The sequence below is a fragment of the Mastigoproctus giganteus genome, chromosome 2 (genome assembly GCF_048544385.1).
Source record: "Mastigoproctus giganteus isolate SK-2022 chromosome 2, ASM4854438v1, whole genome shotgun sequence".
Classification (NCBI taxonomy): Eukaryota; Metazoa; Arthropoda; class Arachnida; order Uropygi; family Thelyphonidae; genus Mastigoproctus; species Mastigoproctus giganteus.
Window position 1 is genome coordinate 56086642 of NC_143576.1, and position 27865 is coordinate 56114506.

At 36.4% G+C, this 27865-nt stretch overlaps 1 protein-coding gene across 1 annotated transcript in view; it reads right to left on the reverse strand.

The window, feature by feature from the left end:
- Nucleotides 1-27865, reverse strand: part of LOC150089312 (ubiquilin-1-like) — a 201958-nt gene that overhangs the window by 66955 nt on the left and 107138 nt on the right. Inside the window, exons 6-8 of the mRNA XM_090388991.1 lie at nucleotides 23341-23466; nucleotides 13267-13395; nucleotides 6916-7036 (exon numbers count right to left, since the gene is read on the reverse strand). Coding sequence (XP_090245117.1) covers nucleotides 6916-7036; nucleotides 13267-13395; nucleotides 23341-23466 — 376 coding nt within the window. The remainder of the gene's footprint in view (nucleotides 1-6915; nucleotides 7037-13266; nucleotides 13396-23340; nucleotides 23467-27865) is intronic.

Below are 27865 nucleotides of genomic sequence, written 5' to 3' on the forward strand. Positions count from 1 at the left end.
ATGATGGTATATCAGGCTTAATGTCCAAGTTTGCAGACGATACGAAGGTTGGCAGGGTTGTCAAGGACACTACTGACACTATGCTGCTGCAACAGGATTTGGAAAGGTTGAGCAGATGGGCTTCGAGGTGGCAAATGAAGTTTAACATTGACAAGTGTAAAGTACTACATATGGGAAACAGCAACCCCAGAGCAACGTATCAACTCTGTGGTACTACACTGACAGTGGTAGAGAATGAAAGGGACCTGGGGGTGGTGGTGCAGGCAGATATGAAGTTCTCTGAGCAGTGCAGACGAGCTGCAAGAGTAGCTCATGGTGTATTGTCAATGATATATAGGAATTTTTCTAGCAGGGATAAGGAGGTGATTATTCCCTTGTATAAGGCAATGGTCAGGCCACACCTGGAGTACTGTATACAGGCCTGGAGGCCTCATTTCAGGAAGGATGTAGAGCTGCTGGAACGAGTACAGAGAAGGGCAACTAGATTGGTGAATGGGACAAAGGGGTTCTCTTACGAAGCAAGGCTTAAGTTTTGCAAATTACAGTGTCTGGAAACTAGGCACCAGCGGGGTGATCTGATAGAGGTGTACAAAGCCTTGAATGGTTTGAGCATGCTCAATGCTGATGGGATTCTTCCTCTAGCTCAGAAAAATCACCTGAGAGGGCATAAATTCAAATTGAGGAAAGACAGATGTAGGATAGATGTGCGGAAATTTGCCTTTAGCCAGCGGGTGGTTGGTGGGTGGAACAGACTTCCATCCCTTGTCGTGGAAGTTGATAGCCTAAATAAGTTTAAGGCTCAGCTGGACAGGTATTTCGAACGAACAGAGGGGTGAAGTGGAAGTGGTTATTTTTATTTATTTATGTTACTTTTTTTTTTTTTTTTTTTTTTTTGGCTGATGCTGCATAAGCTTGCTTTCTTGCATCAAATGCCTCTACTAATGCTAATGCTACACGCGGGCAGCTTTGTTTATGTGTATCAAGCGTGCCTCCTCGTTTTGTAATTGCCCTTTATTCCCTAAAAATAGTAAAATACTTAAAAGGTGTGAAAATGAAGCTGAATCTGTAGTGTCCTGGCGAAGACACTGCAGATTCAGAGAGAGAGAGAGAGAGAGAAAAAAAAAAGCAATATCGATAAACAGAGGCGGACTGGATCAAAAATTCTTACCCGGGAAAATTTATAGTGGCCTCATACTATGGTTTATGGCCAAAATCACATCAGCCTCTGGCCCACCAGGGTTTCCCCGGTAAGGCTTATGGCTAGTCCGCCTCTGTCGATAGAGAAAAAAATAGGAAATTGTGAAACGCTTTGAGCGAAATGAAAGACCATGTGATATTGCACGTGCTATAGACCTAAATGAGGCAACGCCGAGAATTACAAAGAATGCGGAGAAAATAAAAACAACTTTCATAGTGGGAACAACTCAAAGTGTAATTAAAATCCATTACATTAAGATACAAGGAATTGGAAGAGATGGAACGGCTGTCATCTGTTTGGATAGAAAATCAAACAAAAAACAAGTTTGCTTACGATAGAAGCAAAAGCATTAGCAATATTTTATTACATAATAGTCGTAATAAAATACGTAAGCATTTTATTACGACTTACGTATTATAAAATACGTAAGTATTTTATTACCACTATTTTATTTAATATAATAAATTTTTTACGAATAAAATACGTATTTTATTCGTAAAAAATACTTTTTTAGTATTAAAAAATACTAAAAATACTTTATTATAATATAATAAATAATAAAAAATATATATTATATTTTTATTACGTATTTTAATCGTTATAAAATACTTACGTATTTTATAACGATTAAAATTACCCGATTATTTATTGTGTTTGGTAATGTTTTGGTTCCAAATGTGTGTTCAATCTTGGGTGGTCGGCACCTAACCCCACTTTTCCCATAGGGCCTGTTGTTTATATTGCACGAGGGTTTCTAGGAACACAATTATCGTGCTATACGAGGACAGACTGTAGTAGTAACGTAAATTGTAATAACTGAACAAACGTCTTATCTTACAAACTGTGATACTTATATGTCAGATAATGTACGTTCATTTAATCTCCTTCCTCTTCATCGCTGCTAAGTACAATCTCTTCTGCAGCATCTAGATTTCGTGTACCTTCTGCTCTCTTTAAAAGTCACAATTTTTTATGGTCTCAAACAAGCACAGAACCTAACCCAGGTATCTCCCAACAAAATACAGTGGACCCCTTCTTAGATAACAAGCACAAATTTAACTTTATTACATTACCTTACCAATTAATAATTAACAAAGTTAAATGATACGTGAAAATCAGAAGAAAATTTCCCAGTTAGTAAAATAAAAATAAATTTACACTTACGTACGTAGCTCAATTAATACATACTGTAATATGTACATACTAACTAATTGATATTTCTGTTCACTGACTTTTTTGTTGTAAAATTTAAAACAGTAAAAGTTATAAGCAATTAATAACAAAGAACATGGCGCACACAAGTTGCAACAAACAATATGCACAAGTGAGATACAGAATAATGAGTTTCTGAACATTTATTTATGTTTTTTATATGATTGAATATTTCATGGAAGGGGAAACACGTTTCACCATAATAAAGTGAAAATCCACAGGATTCCAGCTATCGGCACTATAGCAAATGCAAGAAGATCAAGTTTACCACCCGTTTACAAATGATTTTACTAGCAGAAGAGACCAATAAACCGGAAAGTGCACATTGTTTTTACTGTTTTATGGTAGTGACCCCCAGAAATGTGTTTTAGAAAAATATCACGAAAGCAATAATGACTATTGGGTCAACAACAGGGATTCACAAAAAGGAATGAAAACATTGAAAATTACATCTAACATAATAGCAGGGTTTTCTCAGCACAAAAGATCAAAAATGCCGTGTTATGCGAGATTTCCTATAATTCTCAAACCATGTTATATAAGTACCGTGTTGTGTGAGGATTGCCGCAATTCTCAAACAGTGTTGGAGCGAAACAGTGTTGTAGAAGTACTGTGTTATACAGAGGTTGCCTGTACTCTAACACAAAACAACATACTACTCACACTTCTGGCATTTACAGAGTTCTGTTTACTTCACATGAGTACAAATGGTTTAGGTGCGGGAAACCACCAGTGGCACCCGTCCCTAAACACTATGCTACTATGCCACTTTGTAAGATGAGTTAATCAGATGAAATTAGGTATCCTCTTAATAAATATATAAAGCTATTCCTTGATGTTACTTTGATATAGTGTTGAGCATAGTTTCAGCATGAAATTGTTAATAGAGTCATTCACTATCTGGTGAGGGTCCAGTAAAATCCAAAAAACAGTAATACTTGTGCCTCAAGTTTTCTTTAATAAATAACAGATTAGCCTTCTTGATGTTATTCAATTAAAATTGACTGGAAGGGGGGGGGAAGGTTTTCCCAAGACAGCAAAACAGAAAATATATAATGCAGTGAAGCATGTTTTTTCTTGAAATTATGTCAAAGAATATTTTTTGTATATACTTTTGATGTAACTCAATACTTAGAACAGGAAGTCCTTATTGTTCGCTGTAGTTGTGTTCCTAGAACTGCAACCAACAATGGGTCTGATCAGTATCTGCATTATTTATTTGCATGATACGTGTTGTATTGAACTATATGTTTCAGAGGAAAAAAAGATAAATTTTGTTTATACAGGGTGTCTCAAAAATATTGGTACAAATGTTTAGGGGAGGTAGATAACATCTAAAGGAATGTGAATCGCATAGGAACCCATAACTGGAAACGTCACGGGAAAGTAGTAGCAGAGGCACAAGGAGCAGAAATGACACAAGACAATAATTATTGGCAAACATTTATTTGACATAATATTAACAATGGAGTATGAGATGGATGCATTTCATGATGTTACAACAGATGCTCGAAGGTTCCACCATGAGATGCGGTGCATGCGTGACACTGACGCAACATGGATTGGCGGACATGGTCAAACACACCTGGAGTTTCTTTGACAGTAGCAGCAGTGCAGATGAGTCTCGCCACGAGATCCATTTTCGTCTCCACAGGTGATTCATACATGATAGATTTGAGGGCCCCTACAGAAAGAAATCAAGGCTCGATAAATCAGGTGAGCACGGGGGGCCAGACAATGGGTCCACCATGGGCAATCCATCGACGCCCGAAACGCCTGTTCAAATGGTCACGAACACACCTTCCATAATGGGCAGGTGCCCAGTCATGTTGAAACAAAATGTTGCATCTCATATTTGCTGGAACATCGTAAGTAACCTTGGTAGAACTTGTTCAAGAAAGATCCGATATTTAGCAGAGTTCATGTGGGATGGTAACAGGTATGGGCCGACTAAGCAGTCACCAACCATACCTGCCCACTTTATTGCAAAGTGATGTTGTGCCACATGGGGGGCGCACACCGTGTGGGCGCTCTGCTAATCCATACACTAGGTGCATGTCTGCCAGCTCACAGTTCGTATATTGATGCATGCTCTTCGTGCGGCAACTACTGCTTGAATGAGTAAATCATAAAATTTCCCTCTCCCGAACTGATGAACAGTGCCGTGTACCGACTTACGGTGACATTTCCGGTTATGGGTTCCTATGCGATTCACATTCCTTTAGATGTTACCTCCCCCCCCTAAATGTTTGTACCAATATTTTTGAGACACCCTGTATACATAAAAAGCAGATGTCCTTTAAGATTATGTTTATCATTTTTAATGAAGTGATAAACATCAGTGATAAACAGAAAAACAATTGGCAGATCAATCCCTTCTCACTCTGCATATGTCTTAACCTTTCTACATAATTTATGTTCTTAAGCAGCAACTGCTTTTCTCCTTGGCATAAATTTTATGTAATGTAAGCCATAAATAAATGAAAATGCCACCAGTTAATTTCTGTAGGGACTCAGATACAGTGGCTTGATATATTTTTTTGGGTGCAGTCTTAAATTGCCTTACATGGTTGGATTATGACCTTATATCTACAAGCAAATGTTCGATAAATCATCAGGACACCACGGGTCATGGGTCTTCACTTCCTGTCTACTTTACTCAGAGAATTTCATGTCCACTCATATTGCGACTCCCAATTCCCTTTCTTCCTCTACTGTTTTTAGTTTTTCACCAACAAGTGTTAAGTTGTTTTGGGGTTAACTATTCTGCAAGTGCATTTTGCAGCATTAAAACACAGTTGCTACTTTCCTGAAGGCTATCCATGTCATCTTGAAGGAGCAATGCCTGGTAATCATTAACCACTCTCTCAATTATTATATCATCTGCAAAATTTAAAATCATGCCCTCTATTTCTTTGTTGGTTACTGAAAATACAAAATAACAATGGTCCAAGAATATAACAATATAACAATGGTCCCCTCCATGATGGAGGGGAGGATACTTCTGACATTAGACCAGAGGTTCCCAAAGAGTGGCAGCATGCCTCAATGGAGCACACTTTTCGGGGGGGGGGGATGCATGAAGTTTGGGAACCTCTGCATTAAAAGAATCTGAAGAGTAACTATTAGTCACAACCTTAGACTTTTACCTATGATCCCAGGATCTTCAGATTTATACAGTAACTTCTCATGAGGAATGAGTCAAATACTTTGCTAAAATACAAATAATGTCAAAATTATTTCCTATATAAAACTCATGAGTAACTAGATCAAAATGGCTGACCAGGTTAGTTAAACAGGATTTTGCAAATAAAACAAAACCATTAAGTAGCTGTCAGAAAATTCAATTTCTATATAAATGACTCTGTATTGCACTCTTTATCAGTGTCACTATGATTTCTCTACCATGAAGTTAGACTGACCAGTCTGTATTTACTGGCATCATTCTTAGAACCATTTTTATTGGCAATACATTGGCTTCTTTAATCCAGAGGAATCTCTAATGAGTTTAATGATGCCCTCATAATTAACTTTAATGTACTCGCTCTCCACCTCCTTCAATATTCATCATCACCAGCCATTTTCAATCCACTGCAGGATGAAGGCCTCCCCTAGGAACTTTCCAGTTCCTTCTGTTTTCTGCAATGGCCATCCATTTACTACCCACAAACTCATGAATTTCATCTATCCATCTCTGCCGTTGTCTTCCAGGTTTTCTTCTAGCTCCTCTTGGGTACCTTCAATATTATTGGCCATCAACTCCAGGAGCTTTACTTGCTTTTAGAGGTATCATTATGCATAATGAAGATACATATGATATGGGTCAAATGTCACTTTGACCCATATCATATGTATCTTTATTATACCCATCTCCCCCTAAATAGCAGTTCCCCTGAACCCTTAGGTATCCTCAATGATACTTAAAATGTTTGCACTACCTTTGTTCAATGTATTGTCTTAAACAAAATACATTCCTTCTCTCTCACTCTCTACAAGTGCGGACCATGGCAGTAAAAAATTTTTCCCAAAAGCTTTGCAGAGTACTTCACATTATGAGTTAATCTACAAGACTTTTGGAATATATAGCACTTCTTATCGTGCCTGGGTAAAATTACAGAACAAGTATATTGTTGACACAATATACATCCAACAAATCACCAGTTTGTGCATTAGCATCATTAGTCCCCACATGAATAATAATGTTCATGTTCTCTCTCTATCTCTACTTCCAGTCCTCCTAAATGTGACAATCTGTTGATGACATCATCAATTGTTGCTCCTGACAGACACACCCTGGTTCCAGTTCACCTATTTTTATTACAAAATAATACAAATACTTTATGCCATCCATGGTTTTAGATAATATATGTGCTAAACCTAATAACCAATTATTTGTTTGTTGAAGATGACTCACACATAAAAATTATTTTTTTTCACAGTTTCTTCAAAAAATTTTATTTAGAGTTGGATTTTTATAATTAATTAACAATTTCATAATTACTTACCATCACTGCTTATTAGAGAAGCAAATGGATTTGCTCCAAACTGTTCTTGGGCAGCATTTAACATAGGTTCCTGTACTTCAGTATACATTCTTCGTAATGCATTATAACCACCAGGAATACTCTGAAACAAAAATGCCAGAGCTAGGAATATGACAAAATCTTTTCACTCAACCTTCAAATACATATTACAAGAAACTCTCAATCTGAGCAAAGATTTATAAGTTCAATAAAATGACACAATGCATTTCACCCCCCCCCCCCCCCACACACACACCTTCTCCAATTTCTAGGAGTATGATCATAGAACACAAGTAAAGCAACCCAATGAGAATCAGAAGAACAGTCCAGAAACAAATAACTGTACTTTAAGTACAAATGGCCTGTTGTACTGGGATCCATGGTGAAATGAAATAATGATAACGTATAAATCCAGTAACGTGCAAGCCTCCTCAACAATTCATGCTGAGGGAAAACAGACCATAATCTGCCACGCTGGTCTAGTGCGGGTTGGCAGATGGACCATATTCAGCAGTCAGGGGCTTGAATCCCGGTCTACTCCAAGAGAGTGTGCTATGGCACTCCCGCTCCTGACCACTCGGTTTACTGGATTTATACGTTATCATTACTGTATTTCATTTCAACTGTACTTCATTTTGTGTGTTTTGATTTTAATTATAAGTCTTTATATAGAGTTCTATTTAGGATCTAGAAAAGTTAGGCTGAGAAGAGGCAACTGAAATTTTAACACTGACATATGCAAAGTACTGCATATGGGTAGCAGTGATCCGAGAGTAATATACCAAATGTGCAGTACTACACTCAGTGTAGAGGAAAAAGGAAAAAGACCTAGGGGTAATTGTGCATTCAGATATGAAGTTTTCTGAGCAGTACAAACAGATTGCCAGATCAGTTCATGTGGTCTTGTCAATGATATACAAGAATTTTGCTAGCAGGGATAAGGAGGTGATTATTCCTTGTATATGGCAATGGTCATGCTACACCTTGAGTACTACGTACAGGTCTGGAGGCCTCATTTTAGGAAGGATGTAGTGCTGCTGGAACATGTACAGAGAATGGAAACAAGATTGGTGAGGAGAAAAAAGGGGTGCTCTTATCAAGTAAGGCTTAAGTTCTGCAATTTGCAGCATCTGGAGACTAGGCACCTGCAAAGTGATCTGTTTGAGGTGTATATGGTTTTGAACAGTGCAAGCTCAATGCTGATGGGATTCTTCCTCTAAGCACTTGAAAGGACATAAATTCAAACTTTTGGAGAGAATGGATAGACGAAATGGGAAGTTTTTTTTTTTTTTTTTTTTTTTTGCTGATGCTCTATAAGCTTGCTTTCTTGCATCACATGCCGTTACTAAAGCTAATGCTAAAGGCCTGTTGTGGTTAGGATCCATGATATATATATATATAATAAAGGAGAATGTGTGCATCAGCACCATAGTTCCGAGACTATAAATCCAAAAGACTTTGCACATATACTGAAGGAGGAATCGCAGCATGGAAAAATCTCATAAACCAAAAAAAAAAAAAAAAAAAAAAATTAGCTAAAATGTTAAATTGATATAATGAAGAATAAACAGAACATAATATTGGTAAAAGGTCACCAGTCACCAAAAATTCATGATCAATGAAAATAACTAGTATTTTATAATACAAATATCTGGCATTTCCGTTCAAGGTGACCTGTGAGGAAAAACACGATTCCACATGAGGGAAAAAAAAAAAAAAAAAAAAAAAAAACCCAAGGCTTCAAAAATTCTTCTTTCCCTTTAAAGAAAATTAAAACCTGTAAAGCCAACAGTGAAAAAGAATTAGCAACTTTTATGAACATGCAGCCTATGCTTAAATAAGAATCACCTGTTCAGGATACTATCAATAACACCCTCACCACATAGTTTGAAGCCATAAATCAAGGCACTCCAAGATTTGTCACAAATTTAAAAACTGAGATTCAATTAGTAGCATTAAAACTGTCATTAATCACAGAGTCATAGCTGACTACTTTGAGCTCTTTAACTCAATGCAAAATAGCAATTAACTAGGATTATGCTTAAGGTATTCATTATAAGGCTTATGCCAAAGTCTTATAATATGATTTCCAGCAAAACAATAAAATTGCTGTTTTCCAGTACACAATACTTCTCAAAGTGAAGTATTAGTTTTCTGCTTTACATTAGTAAGTATGACAAAATCATTTCAAGATTACTACCTTTTTCCAAGATTAATGCAAAAAAAAAAAAAAAAAGTGTTGGAAATCAGAGATTCTATCCCATCACACATGGGCATGCTAAAGGCCTTGCACTAAGCACTAAAGGGCTTGTACCAAAGGTATATAATCACATTCCCAGTGAAGCAATAAAATTGTTAATACTGTTATTAAAGGACACGGTCATATAGTTGGGCATAGTACATTGCAATATGTGGAAAATCTTTTGGCAGTAAACATGTAGTATGGCTTATGTTCATTACTGGGTTGTTATGGTAGGGTGCCTATCAGGCCAATGAGAATAAAATGACTGCATGGGTATTTTTTTTTTTTTTTTTTTTTTTTGTTAGTTTTTGGCGCATCAGCTTCTGTGGCCATAATGCACCTCCCAAAGTTTTTGCTTACTCTGATCCAAGCCCAAGGCGGAATTCGAACCCGAGACCTTTAGGTTGCCAGGCAGGCACTTTACCCACCTGGCTAGCCTGGTCAGTGCATGGGTATTGTGCGCCATACTACTAATCAGGATAGAGGAATTTCTGAAAAGTACTGGTTATTAGAATGCAGCAGAAGAGTCTTGTAATGAAAATAACATAACCATTATAGGATCCTGTCTTTAACAGTAGTATTGGAATTATCGTTGGTATTATTTTTTTTTGGTTCCCTGACAGAAACCCACATGAAAAAAGGCCACATGAAAATTCCGCACAGAAAAAACCCCACTGTCATAAATGCTCTCATTATTTTTAGTTTACAAAAGACAGATTATTTCATATTTCAAAATGCAACAAAATGTTGAATTTATATATTTTATTTCTACTTCTATATGATGTATTTTAATATAACTTTTGATTTTAATATAAAGTAGAATATTTGGATATATATGTTTGTAAGGGAAATTCCCGGAAATAAAATGCTCTGGGTTCATTGCAACTAAAGCCTTCTATTTTATTTACAACAATAAATAATTTTTTCACTGTCTTACAAAGTGAACAGGCAAAACGTTTTGGTTTTTTTTTTATCAACAAACAACTAATTCAGACATATTTCAGTGATTTATTTATTTGTCAAGGATTTGAATAGAATTTTCATTACTGTAAGTTAGCCAATTACTGCAAATATTTCAGTTTGTCTTCTACCTGCTCATGTTCCTACACAAAAGTGGCAACCAAGTCATGCAGCACTTCATATCTTCTCTTTTTCACCTCTAGATGGACCTGCCTGTGCATTAGCCAGTATCATTCTGTGGCAAGCCAGGTCCCTCTTCAGCCCATCAAAGAAAAACCCCATGCTGGGATGACTGCAGTGGAATAGGGAATTAAGTGCATTGTGAAATCTCTCACAGCAGTTTGTAGTTTTTAGGTGACCATTCAAGAACTGGGTCATGATGATCCATATTCTTATTGGAAACTGGGGATCTCTACCTGCTGCACCCTCAATGTATGTGGAAAGGGAAATACGTGAGCACTTCATTATAGCTATCTTCGTTTGGAAATGTGGCGGCAAGCTCATAAGAGACTCCTCACGTCACAAACCGTTCAAGAGCTGCAACATGATGATTCCATATTCTTATTGGAAACTGGGGATCTCTACCTGCTGCACCCTCAATTGTGATTCAGTTATGAAGACAAAAGATGGCAACATAGTACAACAACCAACTGTCATGATTCCTGTCCTCAAAAAGCAGAAGCCAATGTTACTAAAAGCAAAATGAGGCAATACATGAGAGTAGTTAGTTCTACTCCTCGCAATGTGATGGGGAATGTGTTGTCAGAGTTGAGTAAATATGCACTGGCCCATATGCCCAAACAATCAACCCTTGCGAGAAATCTTCTCAATCACAGAAAAGACGGTCATTTGCCTAATCCAACAACAACAAATTTTTACTTTACTGAGAAGTACCGTCAACTGATAATTCATGATTCAGGTATGGATGATCCAGATAGAATTCAGGTTTTAGGTGTTAAAGAACTCTTGGTTAAATTGAACAAAGATACAATTTATGGAGATGGCACCTTTCATAAAGTTCCGAACATGCTTTACCAACTGTATATGTGGCATTGCCAAGGTAGGTAACTCATATCCACCATGTATTTACATTTTGTTACAGAAAAAGAACTTGGATACTTATAATAGAATGTTTGAAATCATGAAGCTGTTGGTTCCAAATCTGGTGCTTCAAAAGGTTTTAGTGGATTTTGAGAAGGGCTTGCATGAATGCAGTGAGGATTACCTTTCCACACGCTGAGGTCAAAGGGTGCTATTTCCATCTGTGTCAGAGTCTCATCAGGAAACTCAGCAATGTTGGCTTGAAAACTGAATTTGAAACTGATAATAAATATAAAACTCAATCTGAAATCTTTTACTGCATTAACCTTTGTTCCAGCCCATGATGCAAGGTGTGTCTTTGATGAGCTTGCCGCCACATTTCCAGACGAAGATAGCTATAATGAGGTGCTCACATATTTCTTTTCCATATACATTGAGGGTGCAGTAGGTAGAGATCCCCAGTTTCCAATAAGAATATGGAATCGTCATGATGCAGCTCTTGAACGGTCGCCTAAAACTACAAACTGCTGTGAGGGATTTCACAATGCACTTAATTCCCTATTCCACTTCAGTCATCCTAACGTGTGGTTTTTGTTTAATGGACTGAAGAGGGACCTGGCTTGCCACAGATTGAGACTGGCTAATGCACAGGCAGGTCGTCGAGAAGTGAAAAAGAGAAGATATGATGCACTGCATGACTTGGTTGCCACTTTTGTGCAGGAATATGAGCAGGTAGAAGATTGAAATACTTGCAGAGTTTGGCTAACTTACAGTAATGAAAATTCTATTCAAATCCTTGAAAAATAAATAAATCACTGAATTAGTTGTTTGTTGATAAGAAACCAAAAACTGCTGACTGGTCACTTTGTAAGATGGAGAAAAAAATAATTTATTTTTATAAATAAAATAAAAGGCTTTAGTTGCAATAAAATCAGAGCATTTTATTTCCTGTAATTTCTCTTACAAACATTTACATCCAATTATTTTTTATATTAAAATCAAAAGTTTTATATCAAATGTTATATTAAAATACATCATATAGAAGCAGAAATAAAATATATAAATTCAACATTTTGCTGCATTTTGAAATATGAAATAATTTGTTTTTTGTAAACCAAAAATAATATGAGCATTCTTCTGTGTGAGAATTTTTCTATGTAATAGTAATCATGGCATGTGATGCAAGAAAGCAAGCGCATGAGAATACGTAACATCAGCCAAAAAAAAAAAAAAAAAAATTCGCACAACCATTCCCTCTAAATGTTTGTCCAGTTCCTTCTTAAATTTATTTAACCTATCAACTTCCACAATGACAGATGGAAGTTTGTTCCAGCAATTAAACACCTGCTGGTTAAAGGCAAATTCCCACACATCTATTCTACAGCTGTCTTTCCTCAATTTGAATTTATGCCCCCTTAGGTTCGTAACCTGAACAAGTGGAAGAATCCCATCAGAATTCAGCGTGCTCCCATTCAAGGCCTTATACACCTCAATCAGATCACCTCGCAGGTGCCTAGTCTGCAGCCGCTGCAATTTGCAGAACTTAAGCCTCTCTTGGTAAGAGGATTCCTTCATTCCCTTCACCAATCTTTTTGCCCTTCTCTGTGCATGCTCAAGCAAATCTACATCCTTCCTAAAATGAGGCCTCCAGACCTGTACGAGTACTCAAGGTATGGTCTTACCATTGCCTTATACAGAGGGTCAATCACCTCCTTTTCCCTGCTAGCAAAATTCCTGTATATCATTGACAAAACTCCATGACCTGCTCTTGCAGCCTGTTTGCATTGCTCAGAAAACTTCATATCTGACTACAAAATTACTCCCAGGTCTTTTTAATTTTCTACCACCCTAGGTGTAGTACCACACAGTTGGTACGTTCCTCTGGGGTTACTTCTACCCATATGCAGTACTTTGTCATTGTTAAACTTGAGTTGCATTTATCCGTGTGGGTATTTTTCTGTGCGGAATTTTTGTGTGGGCTTTTTTCATGTGTGCATTTATCTGGTTACCATTTTTTTATACTCTAAAAACAGGAAATAATTGAAGAATACTTGGGAGGTTAAAGCAAGATTCATTTAACCTTTACTTACCTCCAAGTTACTCAGAGCTCTGTCCTGAGTTCTCATCAATTCTTGAAGCATTGCAGGATTTCTTATAATTTCCATTGTCTGCCGTAGCACATCAGGATTGTTCAGTATGTGACCAACTTCTGGGCTTCTCTGGATTTAAAAATGAATACTATTGATGATTTTTAATTTTAATTTATATTTTATGAATTAAGAAAAACAAAAAAAAACAAAAACAAAACACTACTGTTCTGACTATTTCTACTTGCTAATGAAAGTGACATTTTTAAAAGGCAAGAAGAGAGATTGAATTACTACAGCTTCAAAGATTGAAACTACAAAGTAAAACAGTCGCAATATTTTCAAAACACTGAATTATAAGTAATAGAAAGCTATATTTTGTGGTGAATAGAAAACAAATAAATATAGTTATATTTGCTCATATTATGGACATAACAGATAATTTATGTTAAAATGATGATGATGCAGAAATGCATTTCTTTGGTAATCCAAAGAAATTTAAGAAATTAAAGAAATTTAAGCTTTTCAAGATCAACTGCTAAAATTTATTGTTGGGAAAAAGTTACAGCACTTTTTCAGAAAAAATAAAAATTATTTGTTTTATACAAATGCATGAGAGATGTTCACAAAAGAATAATGAAATAGATTTCAAATTTACATAAATTTCCTCATGGAATCCAGAGTGGTATTGGGTTTTACATACATGTTAAGACCTGATATAGCCGAGTGGTTTGAGGTGGGAGTGCAGTAACACGCACACACACGTTTGAGTTGGCTCTGGTTCAAGCTTTCAGGACTGCTAAAATACAGTAATTCTTGCTAAGATAGGTGGTTGTAAATAGACTTATATGGTGGCATAAGCAGAACTTTTGTTTTCCCCCCAGATGTCACTATTTTCTATCTAAAGGAAAGATAGCTACTATAATTGAGAAGGTTCAGTGTGATTGACAAAATTGCCTACCATAGTTTAATAACATTACAGATGTAAATATGGAAAGTCATCACTATCTACAAAGAGAGCAAAATACCGGTTAGTTACAAATATTTCTGAAATCTGCATCAGCAAACAAAAGACAGTTCCTAATATTTATGCATGTCAGCAGAAATTGTGACAGCAATCCAAACAGCATCTTGGTGATACCTATCAAAGTCAGAGAAACAAACTTCATGTGAACTGCTGATTCCAAAATTCAGCTATTCATAAGGTTTCATAAATATTTAAACTGCAGCTTTATCAAAGTTTAGAGTCAATTGATTGTCCATGCAAAGAAAACTATACTTGCTTCACAAGCGAGTAAACATTCCGTGTATCTAAGCATAATGTCTGTATTTGGAGTTCAGAAAATCGAATTCATTTCAATGGGAAATCACTGCAAAAGAAAGTACCAAAATGGATGCTAACAGACCTGGCAGGTTTAATTAAGCTAAAGGAAAAAAAAAGCATGGGAGAGTCAGAGAACATTGCAAGATACTGATTCATGTAATACATATGAGCACATGAGGAGTGATCAGAATTCCTAATAATTCCTGTGCTATGTTCTGAATAATTTCCTTGGTCAATGAAAATTTGTGACCTTTTAAGGGCGCTTTTAGATAACAAAAAATAATAATATAGATAACAAAAAATAATAATAAATAAATAAATAAAATAATAATAACAAAAAATTAAAAATAATAAGAGGCAAAATCTAGTGACTGCAGGTGGGGGACTATGGTGATGGAGTGCGTCACAAGAATTTCTTGAATGGAAAGCATTATGTGCGGGGCTACAATTATAATGCAAGCACACATTCCCTGAAGCCCACTTTTCTGGCTGTTTTCTCTGAACAGCATTGCACAATTGCTAAACAACTGTTTTGTAGTAATACCGGTTTACTACTGACCATGCAGTACAAGCTGATAATGAACAATGTCCTGTGATTCAAAAAGTACAATAAGCATTGTTGTTACATAAGATCAAGACTGTTGCATTTTTTCTGTTATGATGGGCAACACTTTCCACTGAGCAAACTGTGCATTTGTTTCTTGGTTGCAGCCATACACCTATGCTACTTCACAAGTACTGATCGAAGACACAAAGTATAGGTTAGCAGCAGCAGCAGCATGAAAATGTGGCGCACAAACTTGGCTGAAATGCATCACATTCCCAAATCATGTGTTAAAATTGACTGAAATGTCCTACAAGAAATACCAATTTCACTAGCAACTTTGCTGACAGTTAAATACTGATCACTTTTGATCAGATTACAAATATGAAGAGTGGCTGACTTACTGGTTTCTGAAATTGAAGGATGGCCAGAGTGAGGATCATCTTTAATGGGCAAATGGCCCTCTAAGTTTTGAAAACCACTTAAAAGTCATCAAGCAACATGCATCATCTCTGAAAGCTGTTTTTAACATTCTGTGGGTTTCTGTTGCACTTTCCTTAATTTGAAATGAAATTTGATGCAAATTCACTACTCAGTAAAATCACTCATCTTAAAATGCAACAAAACACAAAAAACATCCACTCAATGCACTAAATCAGTGACTTATATCTAGATGAGCCACTAAATATGCAACAAATTGGAACCTGTTAAAATGTTGCAATTTCAATGAGTTCCAGAATTTCTGATCACACTCTGTATATTAACAAAATTACTGATGGGATGAGACATGCAAAAGATGAGTACAAGAAAATACTGATGGGATACACTTAGTTCTGCTCTGGAAACTAGACACTTCAGAGGAGATTTGATTGAGGTGTATAAGTCTCTGAGAGGTAAAAGTAAATTGAACAAAGGTGAAACTTTCACTGTTATATATGATTCCAGAACTCGGGGTCATAAATTCAAATTGCAGTTAGAGAGTTTTAGACTAGATTGCAGGAAGTTTTCTTTTAGCTAGTGAGTTGTAGGTTATTGGAATAAGTTGCCTCTATGGGTCGCTGAGGCTGAGAGCTAGGGTAATTTCAAAACTCAACTGGATAGATGCCACTATGAAGAGGGAGTTAAAATAGCAGGTTTATTATATTAATTTTCTTTTGGTTAGTGCAGCATAAGCCCAGGGCTTTCTTGCACCATATACTAATACATAAATAAGAAGAGAATAAATCAGATAAGCTCCTTACAAGGTCAAATTTGTGGAATTTCACACACTCTAGCTAAAATAGTTGATAAACTAAACAGGTATTAAGAAGCAATCCTTACAACAGAAAGCACACTTAAACAAAAAGCTCAGGTAAATTTTTGCAAATGTCATGTATTGTGTTAGGTTGCAATAGTATCTGTACATCATGGGTTAAGTTATATATGCTTAGTGAAGTGATGGCTGTTCAGTATTTAATTTTAAATTCTAATCCTTTAATATTCAATCAAACAAAAAAATATATTTAGGTATAAATCGAGTTCACATAATGTAATATCAGTCTGTGTATTAACCTCTCTTTGTATATAATTTTGTAGAACGCAAAATAGAGCCAAAGAGGAATTTCAATGTAGAAATTCAAAATGTATAATTAGACCCAAATAGTACCAATAACTAAATAAACTGGGATTGTTTGGGTCTAATTATACCAATTTGTCCTTTTCATACCAATAAACTAATTTAAATACATCATGCAGTAAAGTGTCTGATTAAAAAAAGTATTCTGGTGACAGATGAATTTCTAATTTCAATCAGAAATGTTTTATATGTGTAAGTCAGAAATGCCTCACACCTATCATAGTATTAGCACAGTACTGACTGCTGTCATACCTGTGATCAGAGTTGATTCTCCTTCTGTGAATGTTATGGCCATGTTTCATGACAATTTCTGCTTACCAACGACAGCCATTTTCAAATTCTGATAAGTATACTCGTTTCTCACTTAAAAATTATTCTTTTTTTTTTTTGTTTCAAGTTTTATTATTTGCTTTTATTATTTTTACTTATATATATATATATATATATATATATATACACACACTTTTGTACATATTGTGTAATAAGTCATTGTCTGGCTGATTGGCTAACAGGAGGCAAAATTAGGAAGGTAATTAGCATAAAAATAGACACTCCTGCCCTCGTATTACACTAATAGCCCACAGTGTGAAAAATTTTGTTGTAGGAAAGTAAAAAGTACATGATTGAAGAATATAAAGTTGGTGCTCAGGTTATGCGGGAGTGCAATTTCCCGTCCATGTTAGTAATGGCCCCGGACATAGCAGATATATGCATTCTGAAGTGGTTGTCTGTATATCTATATGCAACAAAATCTTATAATTATAACTAAAATTATACTTAAAATTAAAATTCAATTAAACATTACTGTATACTCTTATACTTATATTGTTCTAGTTTTAAACTTAAATTAGTAGGTAACTGGCTGATATATGTGAAATAGTATCTCTTCATGATGCCACACCATTTCACTATTTCAGCAATATAAGCTGAAATAGTCCGTATATACAGCCTATATCGTTTCAATAGTTTCCAATAGTATACCTTAGTGTCGTAGCCAAAAATTTATTTAAGCGAAATGAATTTTTTGTGAGTTTATTTAAATATGTACAGGTAACTGTGGCATTTATGTTATGTTACCTTTACTTAAAAAAATAAAATAAATTAAAAGTTAATCCAGAATATTATTTAAAATTAATTAATAGTTACTAATTAAAAATTTGAAATAGCAAATATGTTAAAAAAAAACCCAAGGCCACAGCCAAGACACTGTGCCATACGTTGCCAGCTGAACCAAAAAAAGATTGAGTTACTTTGTTGTGTTAAATTTCGAGTTTCGCCATCTGTTGTGGGCTTAAGTTGCAAACTCGAATTAGGGTTGAATTTGAAAGTGTCTGCAATTCTGCCCAGACATGATAGGAGGGAGTATATGATGAGAGCCATGTCGATCAATTCGGCCCTGGAAAGATTGTGCAAGGCTAAAGGGGTAGAATTTTTTTCAGCCTGGTCTGTACTTGTTAACAGGAGAGACTGCTTCTACAGAGATGGGATACACTTAAATAGAAAGAGTGCAAGAACGTTTGCTGATGCTATTGAGGCAGCGTTAGGTGGGTCGGAAAACTGCTAGCTTGGGGGGAGACAAAGACCAATAGATTGACAGTAGCCACTGACAGAGGTGAAAGAGATTCTTGCACTGCTTCTATTAGAATGAGCAGAAGCCTGAAAAACAAGATGCATGATATTTCAGAGACTGCTGGGAATCATTGGGGTACAAATAAGTACATAGGTTGTGTTAGGGTAGCTAAGAAAAAGAACAGGTGCATGTATACTTGCATGTACACCAATGCTAGGAGTTTAGTAAATAAATTTGATGAATTTGAGGTATTGCTCAAAACATCAAAGGCAGATATTGTGGGGATTTCAGAGACGTGGTGTCACACAGATATAAAGAATGCAGAACTGGAATTTGGGGAGTACAATGTCTACAGAAAGGATAGACAGGATAGGAAGGGAGGAGGGGTTATGCTATTAGTTAAGAAATATATAAAATCCAAGGAAGTGAAGCCAGTCGATATTGCTGGACAGTGCAGTGTCGAGTCAGTTTGGTGTGACATAAGCATTGGGAGATCAAAATTGAGAGTAGGAGTGTACTATAGGCCTAATGACTCTGATGAGTATAATAAGAAACTGTACAGGAAAATAGAGTGGGCCAATAAATCAGAGAGTCTTATAATGGGGGATTTTAATTTCCAGATATTGACTGGAATTTGGGGACTGGTCACTCACACACTAGCAAGGCTTTTGTGGATTTATTGGATGATTGTTTTCTACATCAGCATGTTCGGGACGCAACTAGAGGAAGTAATACTCTTGATTTGATTATCAGTAGTGATTCTTCATGCATTAAGAATCTGCAGGTAAATGAACCACTAGGTGGCAGTGTTCACAGTGTGCTGAAGTGGGATTTACTCAAAGAGGTAACTACTATTAGGGGTAAAGGGAAGGGTTATTGCTTTCGTAAAGGCGACTACGATGGACTGAGACAGTATTTAAATTCTATACAGTGGGACCAACTGATGATGTTACCAACAGCAAATTCAAAATGGGAAGCATTCAAAGAACTTATCTTGGAAGCTACTAGGCTTTACATACCAACTAAGAAATATTGTTCAAGGTTTAGGCCTAAGTGGATGTCAGATGAACTAATGAGACATATGGCAGAGAAGAAAAATGCATGGGATACATAAAAATTAACACGTGACACAGAGGCCTAAGATAGATACAAGTTGATCTGTAACCAAGTTACAAAGGAGGTTAGGCAGGCGAAGGCAGATTACGAGAAATCTTTGGCAAGGGATGCAAAGAAAAACAGCAAAGAGTTCTTTACTTATGTAAACTCTAGAAGGAAGGGGATGAATCAGATTGGTCCACTTGATATCGATGGGTCAACTGTTGATGATCCTGCTCAGGTAGCTAACAAACTAAATGAATATTTTGCATCGACTTTCACACATGAGGAGTTATTCAGCGAGGGGAATGCCAGAGGTGTATTCAACTCTGGCAGTAAGCTAGAGAATCTTGTAATAACTGAGAGTAAAGTGGAGGAGAAATTGTTGAAGATAAATACAAGAAAGGCACCTGGGGTGGATGGGATCTATCCAGTTATATTAAAGGAGGCAGCAAAGGAAGTAAGCAAACCCTTAGCCATAATTATGAGAGCTTCCCTGGACTCAGGGGAAATACCCATGGACTGGAGATGTGCAAATGTGACCCCAATTCACAAAGAAGGATCAAAGGCGACACAAGTAATTATAGACCTGTTAGTTTAACTTCTGTTCTTTTACAGTAAATAAAATATTTACTATAAAATATGCTAAAATATAAAGATTAAAAGTGCTAAAAAACCTGAAGCTTTCGAGATTGTGAGCTCCCTTTCTCAACAGTAATAAGACTTCCTGCAACATCTTATATAACAGGCTCATGTGATTCCCTCGGCGCATGGGCAGAACCAGAAGCGGACATGGCTCGGGTACGTGGCAAACAAAATCGTTCATCCGTACTGCAGACAACTGCTTCAAAAATAGGATATATGCATATACCTCTGTCTCTATTCATGGTATTCTTACTGGATGAGCCAATCCATAAACCCTCTAGCCACTTACGCTCCCAGTACCCATGCGCATGGTGCATGATGATCGCGTCCTCTGGGGAGATTTGATGCTGCTTCTCCCAAAAATGTTCGGCCACAGCAGACTTATAATCGGCGGTTCTTATAGCATATAAATGCTCCCCCAGACGATTCCTGAGCTGTCGTTTTGTTTCCCCCACATAACACTCGCCACAATCCGGGCATTCTATTCTGTATACAACTCCACTACTGAGGTCTTTTGGTATATGGTCTTTCACCTGGGACACAGCTGTTCACAGCATGTCTTATAACTCCATAAAATTCTCGTTAAATGCTCAGTAAGGCCCGGATAGTAGGGGATGTATTCGATGGCTACTGGAACGAACAGCTCCCTACGTTCAGACACTCCTCTACTATATCTGTCCAGGATCCTCTGGGGGTATCCGCATTTTCTAAGGTCTGTCGTGACACGATTAATTTCCTTTTCTTTATCCTCAGAGGTGGTGCAGTGTGATCCTGCTCTATCAAATAGAGCTTTTACTGTTTCTTATATTGTCCAGCTTGTGCTGAGTTGTAGTGGGTGTACTGGCCTCTATACATGGGTTTCTTAAACACTAACGTCTTAAGTCTAGAACCCATCCTAGAGGTAGAAAGTAGGGTTTTTAGTGGGTGTTCGTTTCCTATTAGAAATTGGAAGAGATATGTTGATGATACTTTTGCCCTGGTCCAGAAGGGTAGGGAGGATGATGCAGTTTTCTGGCTTAATAGCTTCTCCCAATTTATACAATTTACCTCAGAGGTGGAAATAGGCGGTACCCTGTCATTTTTGGATGTATTGGTCTCTAGGATGGGTTCTAGACTTAAGACGTCGGTGTTTAAGAAACCCATGTGTAGAGGCCAATACACCCACTACAACTCAGCACAAGCTGGACAATATAAGAACACTATAGTAAAAGCTCTATTTGATAGAGCAGGATCACATTGCACCACCTCTGAGGATAAAGAAAGGAAATTAATCGTGTCACGGCAGACCTTAGAAAATGCGGATACCCCCAGAGGATCCTGGACAGATATAGTAGAGGAGTGTCTGAACGTAGGGAGCCGTTCGTTCCGGTAGCCACCACATACATCCCCTACTATCCGGGCCTTACTGAGCATTTAACGAGAATTTTACGGGTTTATAAGACATGCTGTGTACAGCTTCCCGGGCAGAGGCTGTGCACAACTGTGTCCCAGGTGAAAGACCATATACCAAAAGACCTCAGTAGTGGAGTTGTATACAGAATAGAATGCCCGGATTGTGGGGAGTGTTATGTGGGGGAAACAAAACGACGGCTCAGGGATCGTCTGGGGGAGCATTTAAATGCTATAAGAACCGCCGATTATAAGTCTGCTGTGGCCGAACATTTTTGGGAGAAGCAGCATCAAATCTCCCCAGAGGACGCGATCATCATGGACCATGCGCATGGGTACTGGGAGCGTAAGTGGCTAGAGGGTTTATGGATTGGCTCATCCAGTAAGAATACCATGAATAGAGACAGAGGTATATGCATACATCCTATTTTTGAAGCAGTTGTCTGCAGTACGGATGAACGATTTTGTTTGCCACGTACCCGAGCCATGTCCGCTTCCGGTTCTGCCCATGCGCCGAGGGAATCACGTGAGCCTGTTATATAAGGAGATGTTGCAGGAAGTCTTATTACTGTTGAGAAAGGGAGCTCATGCTCTCGAAAGCTTCAGGTTTTTTTAGCGCTTTTAATCTTTATATATTAGCATATTTTATGGTCAATATTTTATTATAGTTTTAGCATTCCGCAATATACAGCCATCAGTTTATTGTAAATTATAGAAAATTATATAAATTGTTTTTTGATATTTATTTGTAAAAACTTTAGTTACAGTAAAATTCATCTAATGGTTGGTGTATGAGTTCACTTATTTCCTAGACACAAACATCACTTTTACAGGTTGGAGTTTTATTTTCTCTTTCCCACAGCATTTTACCAGCAAAGAAGTCATTCACAGCGTGTTGTGCAGTTTTTATTAAAAAATAAGTAATCAATTTTGATTGAAAATGGCTGGCCATATGAATGCTGGTCAAAATCCTTCATCACAGTTGCCACATCAACTGAGGTCAAATTGCAGGTGGCTTTTGGATATATATATATATAAAAAAAAAAAAAACAGCTTCAGCTAGAATATCTCATGTATTACATGGAAATTCTTTCCAACTACTCAGGTACACTCATAAACAAAGACACAAAAGAAGATAGATATTAATATTAGCAGTGGCTAATGATGCAATGAACCAAGGTTATAACCGCATCGGCCAAAAAGAAAAAAAAAAAAAAAACTCTACCTGTATCATTCATCCATCCCATCCAATAAATTGTCCAGTTCTACCTTAAATTTATTCAACCTGCCTACTACCATAACACCAGATGAAAGTTTATACTAAAAATCAATTACTCTTTGGCTGAAAGCAGTTTCTGCTTTCGGCTAGAGTACCTGTAAGTGACAGATGCCAATCAACACATGCATATAAGTAAGTTTAACTTAATTCATGAATTTCCTTAACTGTATGATAATTAACAAAGATTTCTGGAATTATCAGTGGAGAACTCAAGAACACATTTTTAAAAACAGCTATTATGAGTTTCAGCAGAGTTGACAGAGTAGATGAAGCATAAATTGCTAAAATATTTAAATAATATTAATTAAATAAATTATTAAATTAATGAAATACTTAAAAACAGATATGTCACGCACGTGTGGTCGTTGTGACCCAGTGCACCTGATAGAAGCTAAATTATATGTATTGAAATGTTGATAACAGAAAAGATGTAGTGGTCACTAATCCATGTAATAATGTAACTGCTCTGTCTGTAAAAAACAGTTGCCAGAAGTCTCAAAGTAAACCATAAATTTGTACAATCACATAATAATTAAGATAAGTCATGTACAAACACATATATATATATATATATATATACACACACACACACATATATGTGTGTGTGTTTACTTACCTCCATCAGCTGTTGCATCTGTGGATTACTAAGAATTAACTGTCGCATTTGTTCTGGGTTGGAGAGTAATGACTGAACAATAGGACTATCCATTAACTGACGTAACATGTTAGGGTTGCTTAAAAACTGAAAATGTAAAGAAGATGAAAAATATTTTGTGAATTAACACCAAACAATAACATGAAGTGATGCTTTTTATTAATGTTTATTAAGTTTTTCGAATTATTTTTGAACTATTGTAATTATGAATATGATTACTTATTATTGAAGTAGTGATAATATTAATGATCAGAAAAAAATGATGAAGAAATGCTTTCAATTGCAAGTTAGCATTAGCATTAGTAGAGGCATTTGATGCAAGAAAGCAAGCTTATGCAGCATCAGCCAAAAAAAAAAAAAAAAAAAAAAAAAGTAACATAAATAAATAAAAATAACCACTTCCACTTCACCCCTCTGTTCGTTCGAAATACCTGTCCAGCTGAGCCTTAAACTTATTTAGGCTATCAACTTCCACGACAAGGGATGGAAGTCTGTTCCACCCACCAACCAAAGTTGCAAAACAAAAACATAAATCAGTAGTATATGAATTCATTACACTTCAGGCACTTTTGATCATCAGATAATGCACTGCAGAGATTAAAATTTCTATATCTACTTAAGAAGTGATGATCAAAAAACTTTTCCACAATGGGCTGTCATAAGGCTGGATTTCTGTAGCAGGCTTTTTTTTTTTTTTTTTTTTTTTTTTTTAGGATTGGGGCTACTGTTTCAAATAAGCCTATAATGTTTTTGAAGGAGGAAACTGGGGCAGGCTATGAAATTGGACTTATAGCCTCCCATAAGAACAACAAAACATGCTGGAAAATTGTTTCAATTTAGCTTTTCCTTCTTGAGATATTCAAATACATACGTTAGCAAATTCACCCACTACTGTCATGTGATATACTTACACCTATATTTGAAATAATTGAAAACTGAATCAAACATTATTCAAATATAGGTATAAGTATATCACATGACAGTAGAGGACAGATTTGCTAACACTGCACCTGTGCTGCCATCCATAGTTCATTATTAGTCTATATAATCTGGTTAAGATTACTTTTGTCAGTGGAGTGGCTTTGCATTGGAGTGCTTGTATCTGTCCTATTTTTAATTTTCGCTGCATCCGGACCACTGCTATTTAAGTCCTCTGCACTGGCAGGTCAATGTGGGGATTGGATGGCGGACTGATTTTTCGATTGACTCTCCTTTGCGGCGATTTGTCTAGCGATCGAAATGCAGCGATTCCCTGACCGTTATTGGCCTTGTGGTCCTCTGCTGAGATGGGGTGTAGTGGTCAGTCTATTTTTGGTTTATTTTTGTTTCATTTTATTGTAGTTGGTTTACATCTCTGCTGGTGATATTTCACATAAATATGGACTTGATGCCTGTCAGAGGGGGCGCTGTTAAATTTCTATTTAATTGGCATTTAAAATTTAATCGATTATTATCTTTGTATTTAGATCTTTAAAATTATCTTGGGGGAGTTTCTGCTGCAATATTTTACTCCTGTTACCCTTCTCTTCCCTCCCTGTTGGTTTGATCATTATTTTTAATTTTGACTATTTTCGTACTTGTCTTGCCAGGCTACTGGCATTATTTTTTTATCATTCTAATTTACTTTTATATTTTAGGCATCATGTAGATGAATATGCTTTTTGCTGCCTCTGATGTTTGCTTCACCTTTTTATTTTTATTATGAAAGATTCAGTTTTCAATTATTTCAAACATTATTCAAATATAGGTATAAGTATATATATATATATAATAGAGTGCAAACTGCCACTTTAAAGTCCAGTTAATTGAGGATGATTTAAGTATAAAATATAGAGAATTTAATTACATTTAAGATGCTATGCATGGAAATGTATATCATGTACAGACACCACCAAATATGACAACTTGAGCTATGTTAAATTATAATCCAATGTAATATAATATAATATATAAAGCCAGATTGAAAATAATAATAATAGTGGACAAAAACAGCAGTAAAGATTTCGTCTACGTGCGAAGGTAACTGGTTGTCCTTGTGGTGAGGGAGATATCAGGGAGGATGGCAAATTAGTTATCAAGCAAGTTTTTGCAATCTTATTTGGCAACATCTTGCTTGATACAACATCTGCCACTTGTTAATTTTCTTGTTCAGCAAGCACTGCAGTATCCACTATCAGTTGCAAGGGGTACAAACGACAAGCTCGTAAATACTAGCAAGCTTTTCAGGGGCTAAAGTCACAGTTTTACTGTATTTGTCTGGAAGGTCACAGTTGAAATATTAAATTTATCAGCATAATTTTTATCACAGCCCTTCTGCAAGTTTATGAAGTATGGCATACTATATGCGAGTCTGATGCCAAACCTATTCTTGAATGTTTTTAATGAAAACCCCAAACACGAGAAGTATTAGAACCTATAGTACTTAGTACCATGCTTGGGTTGGAGGTTGAAAAGATGAAAGAAGATATTTGTTGACATTAGACTTGAACTTCTGTAGACTGTAATTTTCAGGAAATACGTATGAAGGAAGGTTGTTCCAGAAAACGGCAGTTGAATGAATAAATCAGGAAGATCAAAAGTTGGTTCTGTGAGTTTGAAGTTGAACAGTAAATGGATGGTGGCAGCATGTGTTTGGACAGTTTTGAAAGAGAGAGTGGAAATTATAGAGACAATTCAGAAGAACAGTGCCCATGGAAGTATCTGTAGAAAAGGCATGCAGCAGAAACAGTATGTCTATGAGACAGCGAGTGGAGAGACTCTGTTAGAGATGAGTCATTAATTAACCTAACTGCCCTCTTCTGAATGGAATCTAGAAGCCTGAGAGAGGGTTTGGAGCACCGCCCCAGATGTGGGAGCAATATTCCGTGGTAGGGTGGATTTGCAATTTGTATAGAGTGAACAGCTGTTTGGAAAAAAAGTAATGCTGAGAGCTAATGAGAAAATCAAGTTTTTTAGATGCAGAGGAAGCAATATTTGTAATGTGCTTGTGCCAAGAGATTAGAAGTCAGGGTAATCCCCAAAAGAGATATATCATCTTGCCTAGAAATCAGAGTGTCACTAAAGATAAGCATAGGAACAGAAGAATCCTTTTTGCGAGATATAAGACAAAACTGAGTTTTAGAAGGGTTGAAATCAACTAGTTGTCTTTGCCCCACTGGAGAATTACCTGGAGATCAGCATTTAAGGAATTGGTAGCAGATATTCAAGAATTTGAAGCTGATTGAGCAGGGCAAGGTTTCTCAAACTGGAAAGTAGAATGCAATGTGCTATCATCAGCAAAACCGTGGATAGGATTTCCGGTCAATGGAAGAAGGTCATTAATATACAAGAGGAAAAGAGTGGGGGAAAGAACTGAACCCTGGGGGATGTGTTTGAAAACAAAAAAATCCTTGTTTTAAATTTCACACTCTGAGCTTGCTAGTTGGTTATGCTACTACATGGAAGTGCACATGCGTTTTTGAAATGAAATGATGTATTCATGACCATCCCTGATCATCAACATTAACATCAAAGGGGTTAGTTTTCATAGATACTTTAGAAAAGAGGTGTTCATTCATCAATACCACTTTCCCTTAAGTATTTCTCAATGTTACCAAAATCATAATCACAGAGAAAGTATGATTAACTTGCTGCCATAAATGCACATTCCATGGTTTTGAAATGCTCTCCTTGAATGTATTGAAGATATATCAGATTTAACTGTGTTTTAAGATTTTAATCTGTCTGGGACAGTTCTCACTGAAAACAAATATGGTCTTTACTTCAGGTTCAATCTTCTTTTAAATGTAATGCATAAAGTAACTTGCTATTTCAACTGAGACCATGTTTTCATCCGAAATCAAATGTACATTGAAGCCTTTCCATTTTTTATGTTGTGAATTGCAATTCTGAAATCCATAGTCTTATAATATTAAATGCCAGAAGTTACCCTCAGGGTTACCAATCTCAAGGATAAACTCTGGAATTTAGTAAGAAAACTTCTTATCATAGATCACTCAAAACTGAGTTTAGGTTGATTAATAAATGTTTTACCTTTATTAGTCAACCAAACCGTAATGTTGCAAGTGTAGACAGAAAACGAAGCTGGCAATTTGGATATAAGGCAACTATTATATGCTACTGTCTTGAATAGCCTTAACAAGTTTATTGAAAACTAAGGTTTAGATTAAAAAAAAAAAGGCAGGATTTTAAGGTGGAATGTAGAAAAAAGCATTTTCTTACAAGAATAATTTCACTGACAATCTGAACAAACATTAGGACTGGACGATTCAAAAGAGTAATCCAATCAAGGAAAAGAGAAATAGAAATCACACAGATGTGATCTGAGGTACCTAGAGGGCCATCAACATTAACTATGTACTTTGAGGTTGGTAAGGAAAAGATCAAGGGTAATGGCATGTGTGATTGGATTGTCTAGTATTCTGGCAGGTATATGAACAAGCTGTGTGAAGCTTGTTCATATGAAGGAATACTGGACCTTGCTATG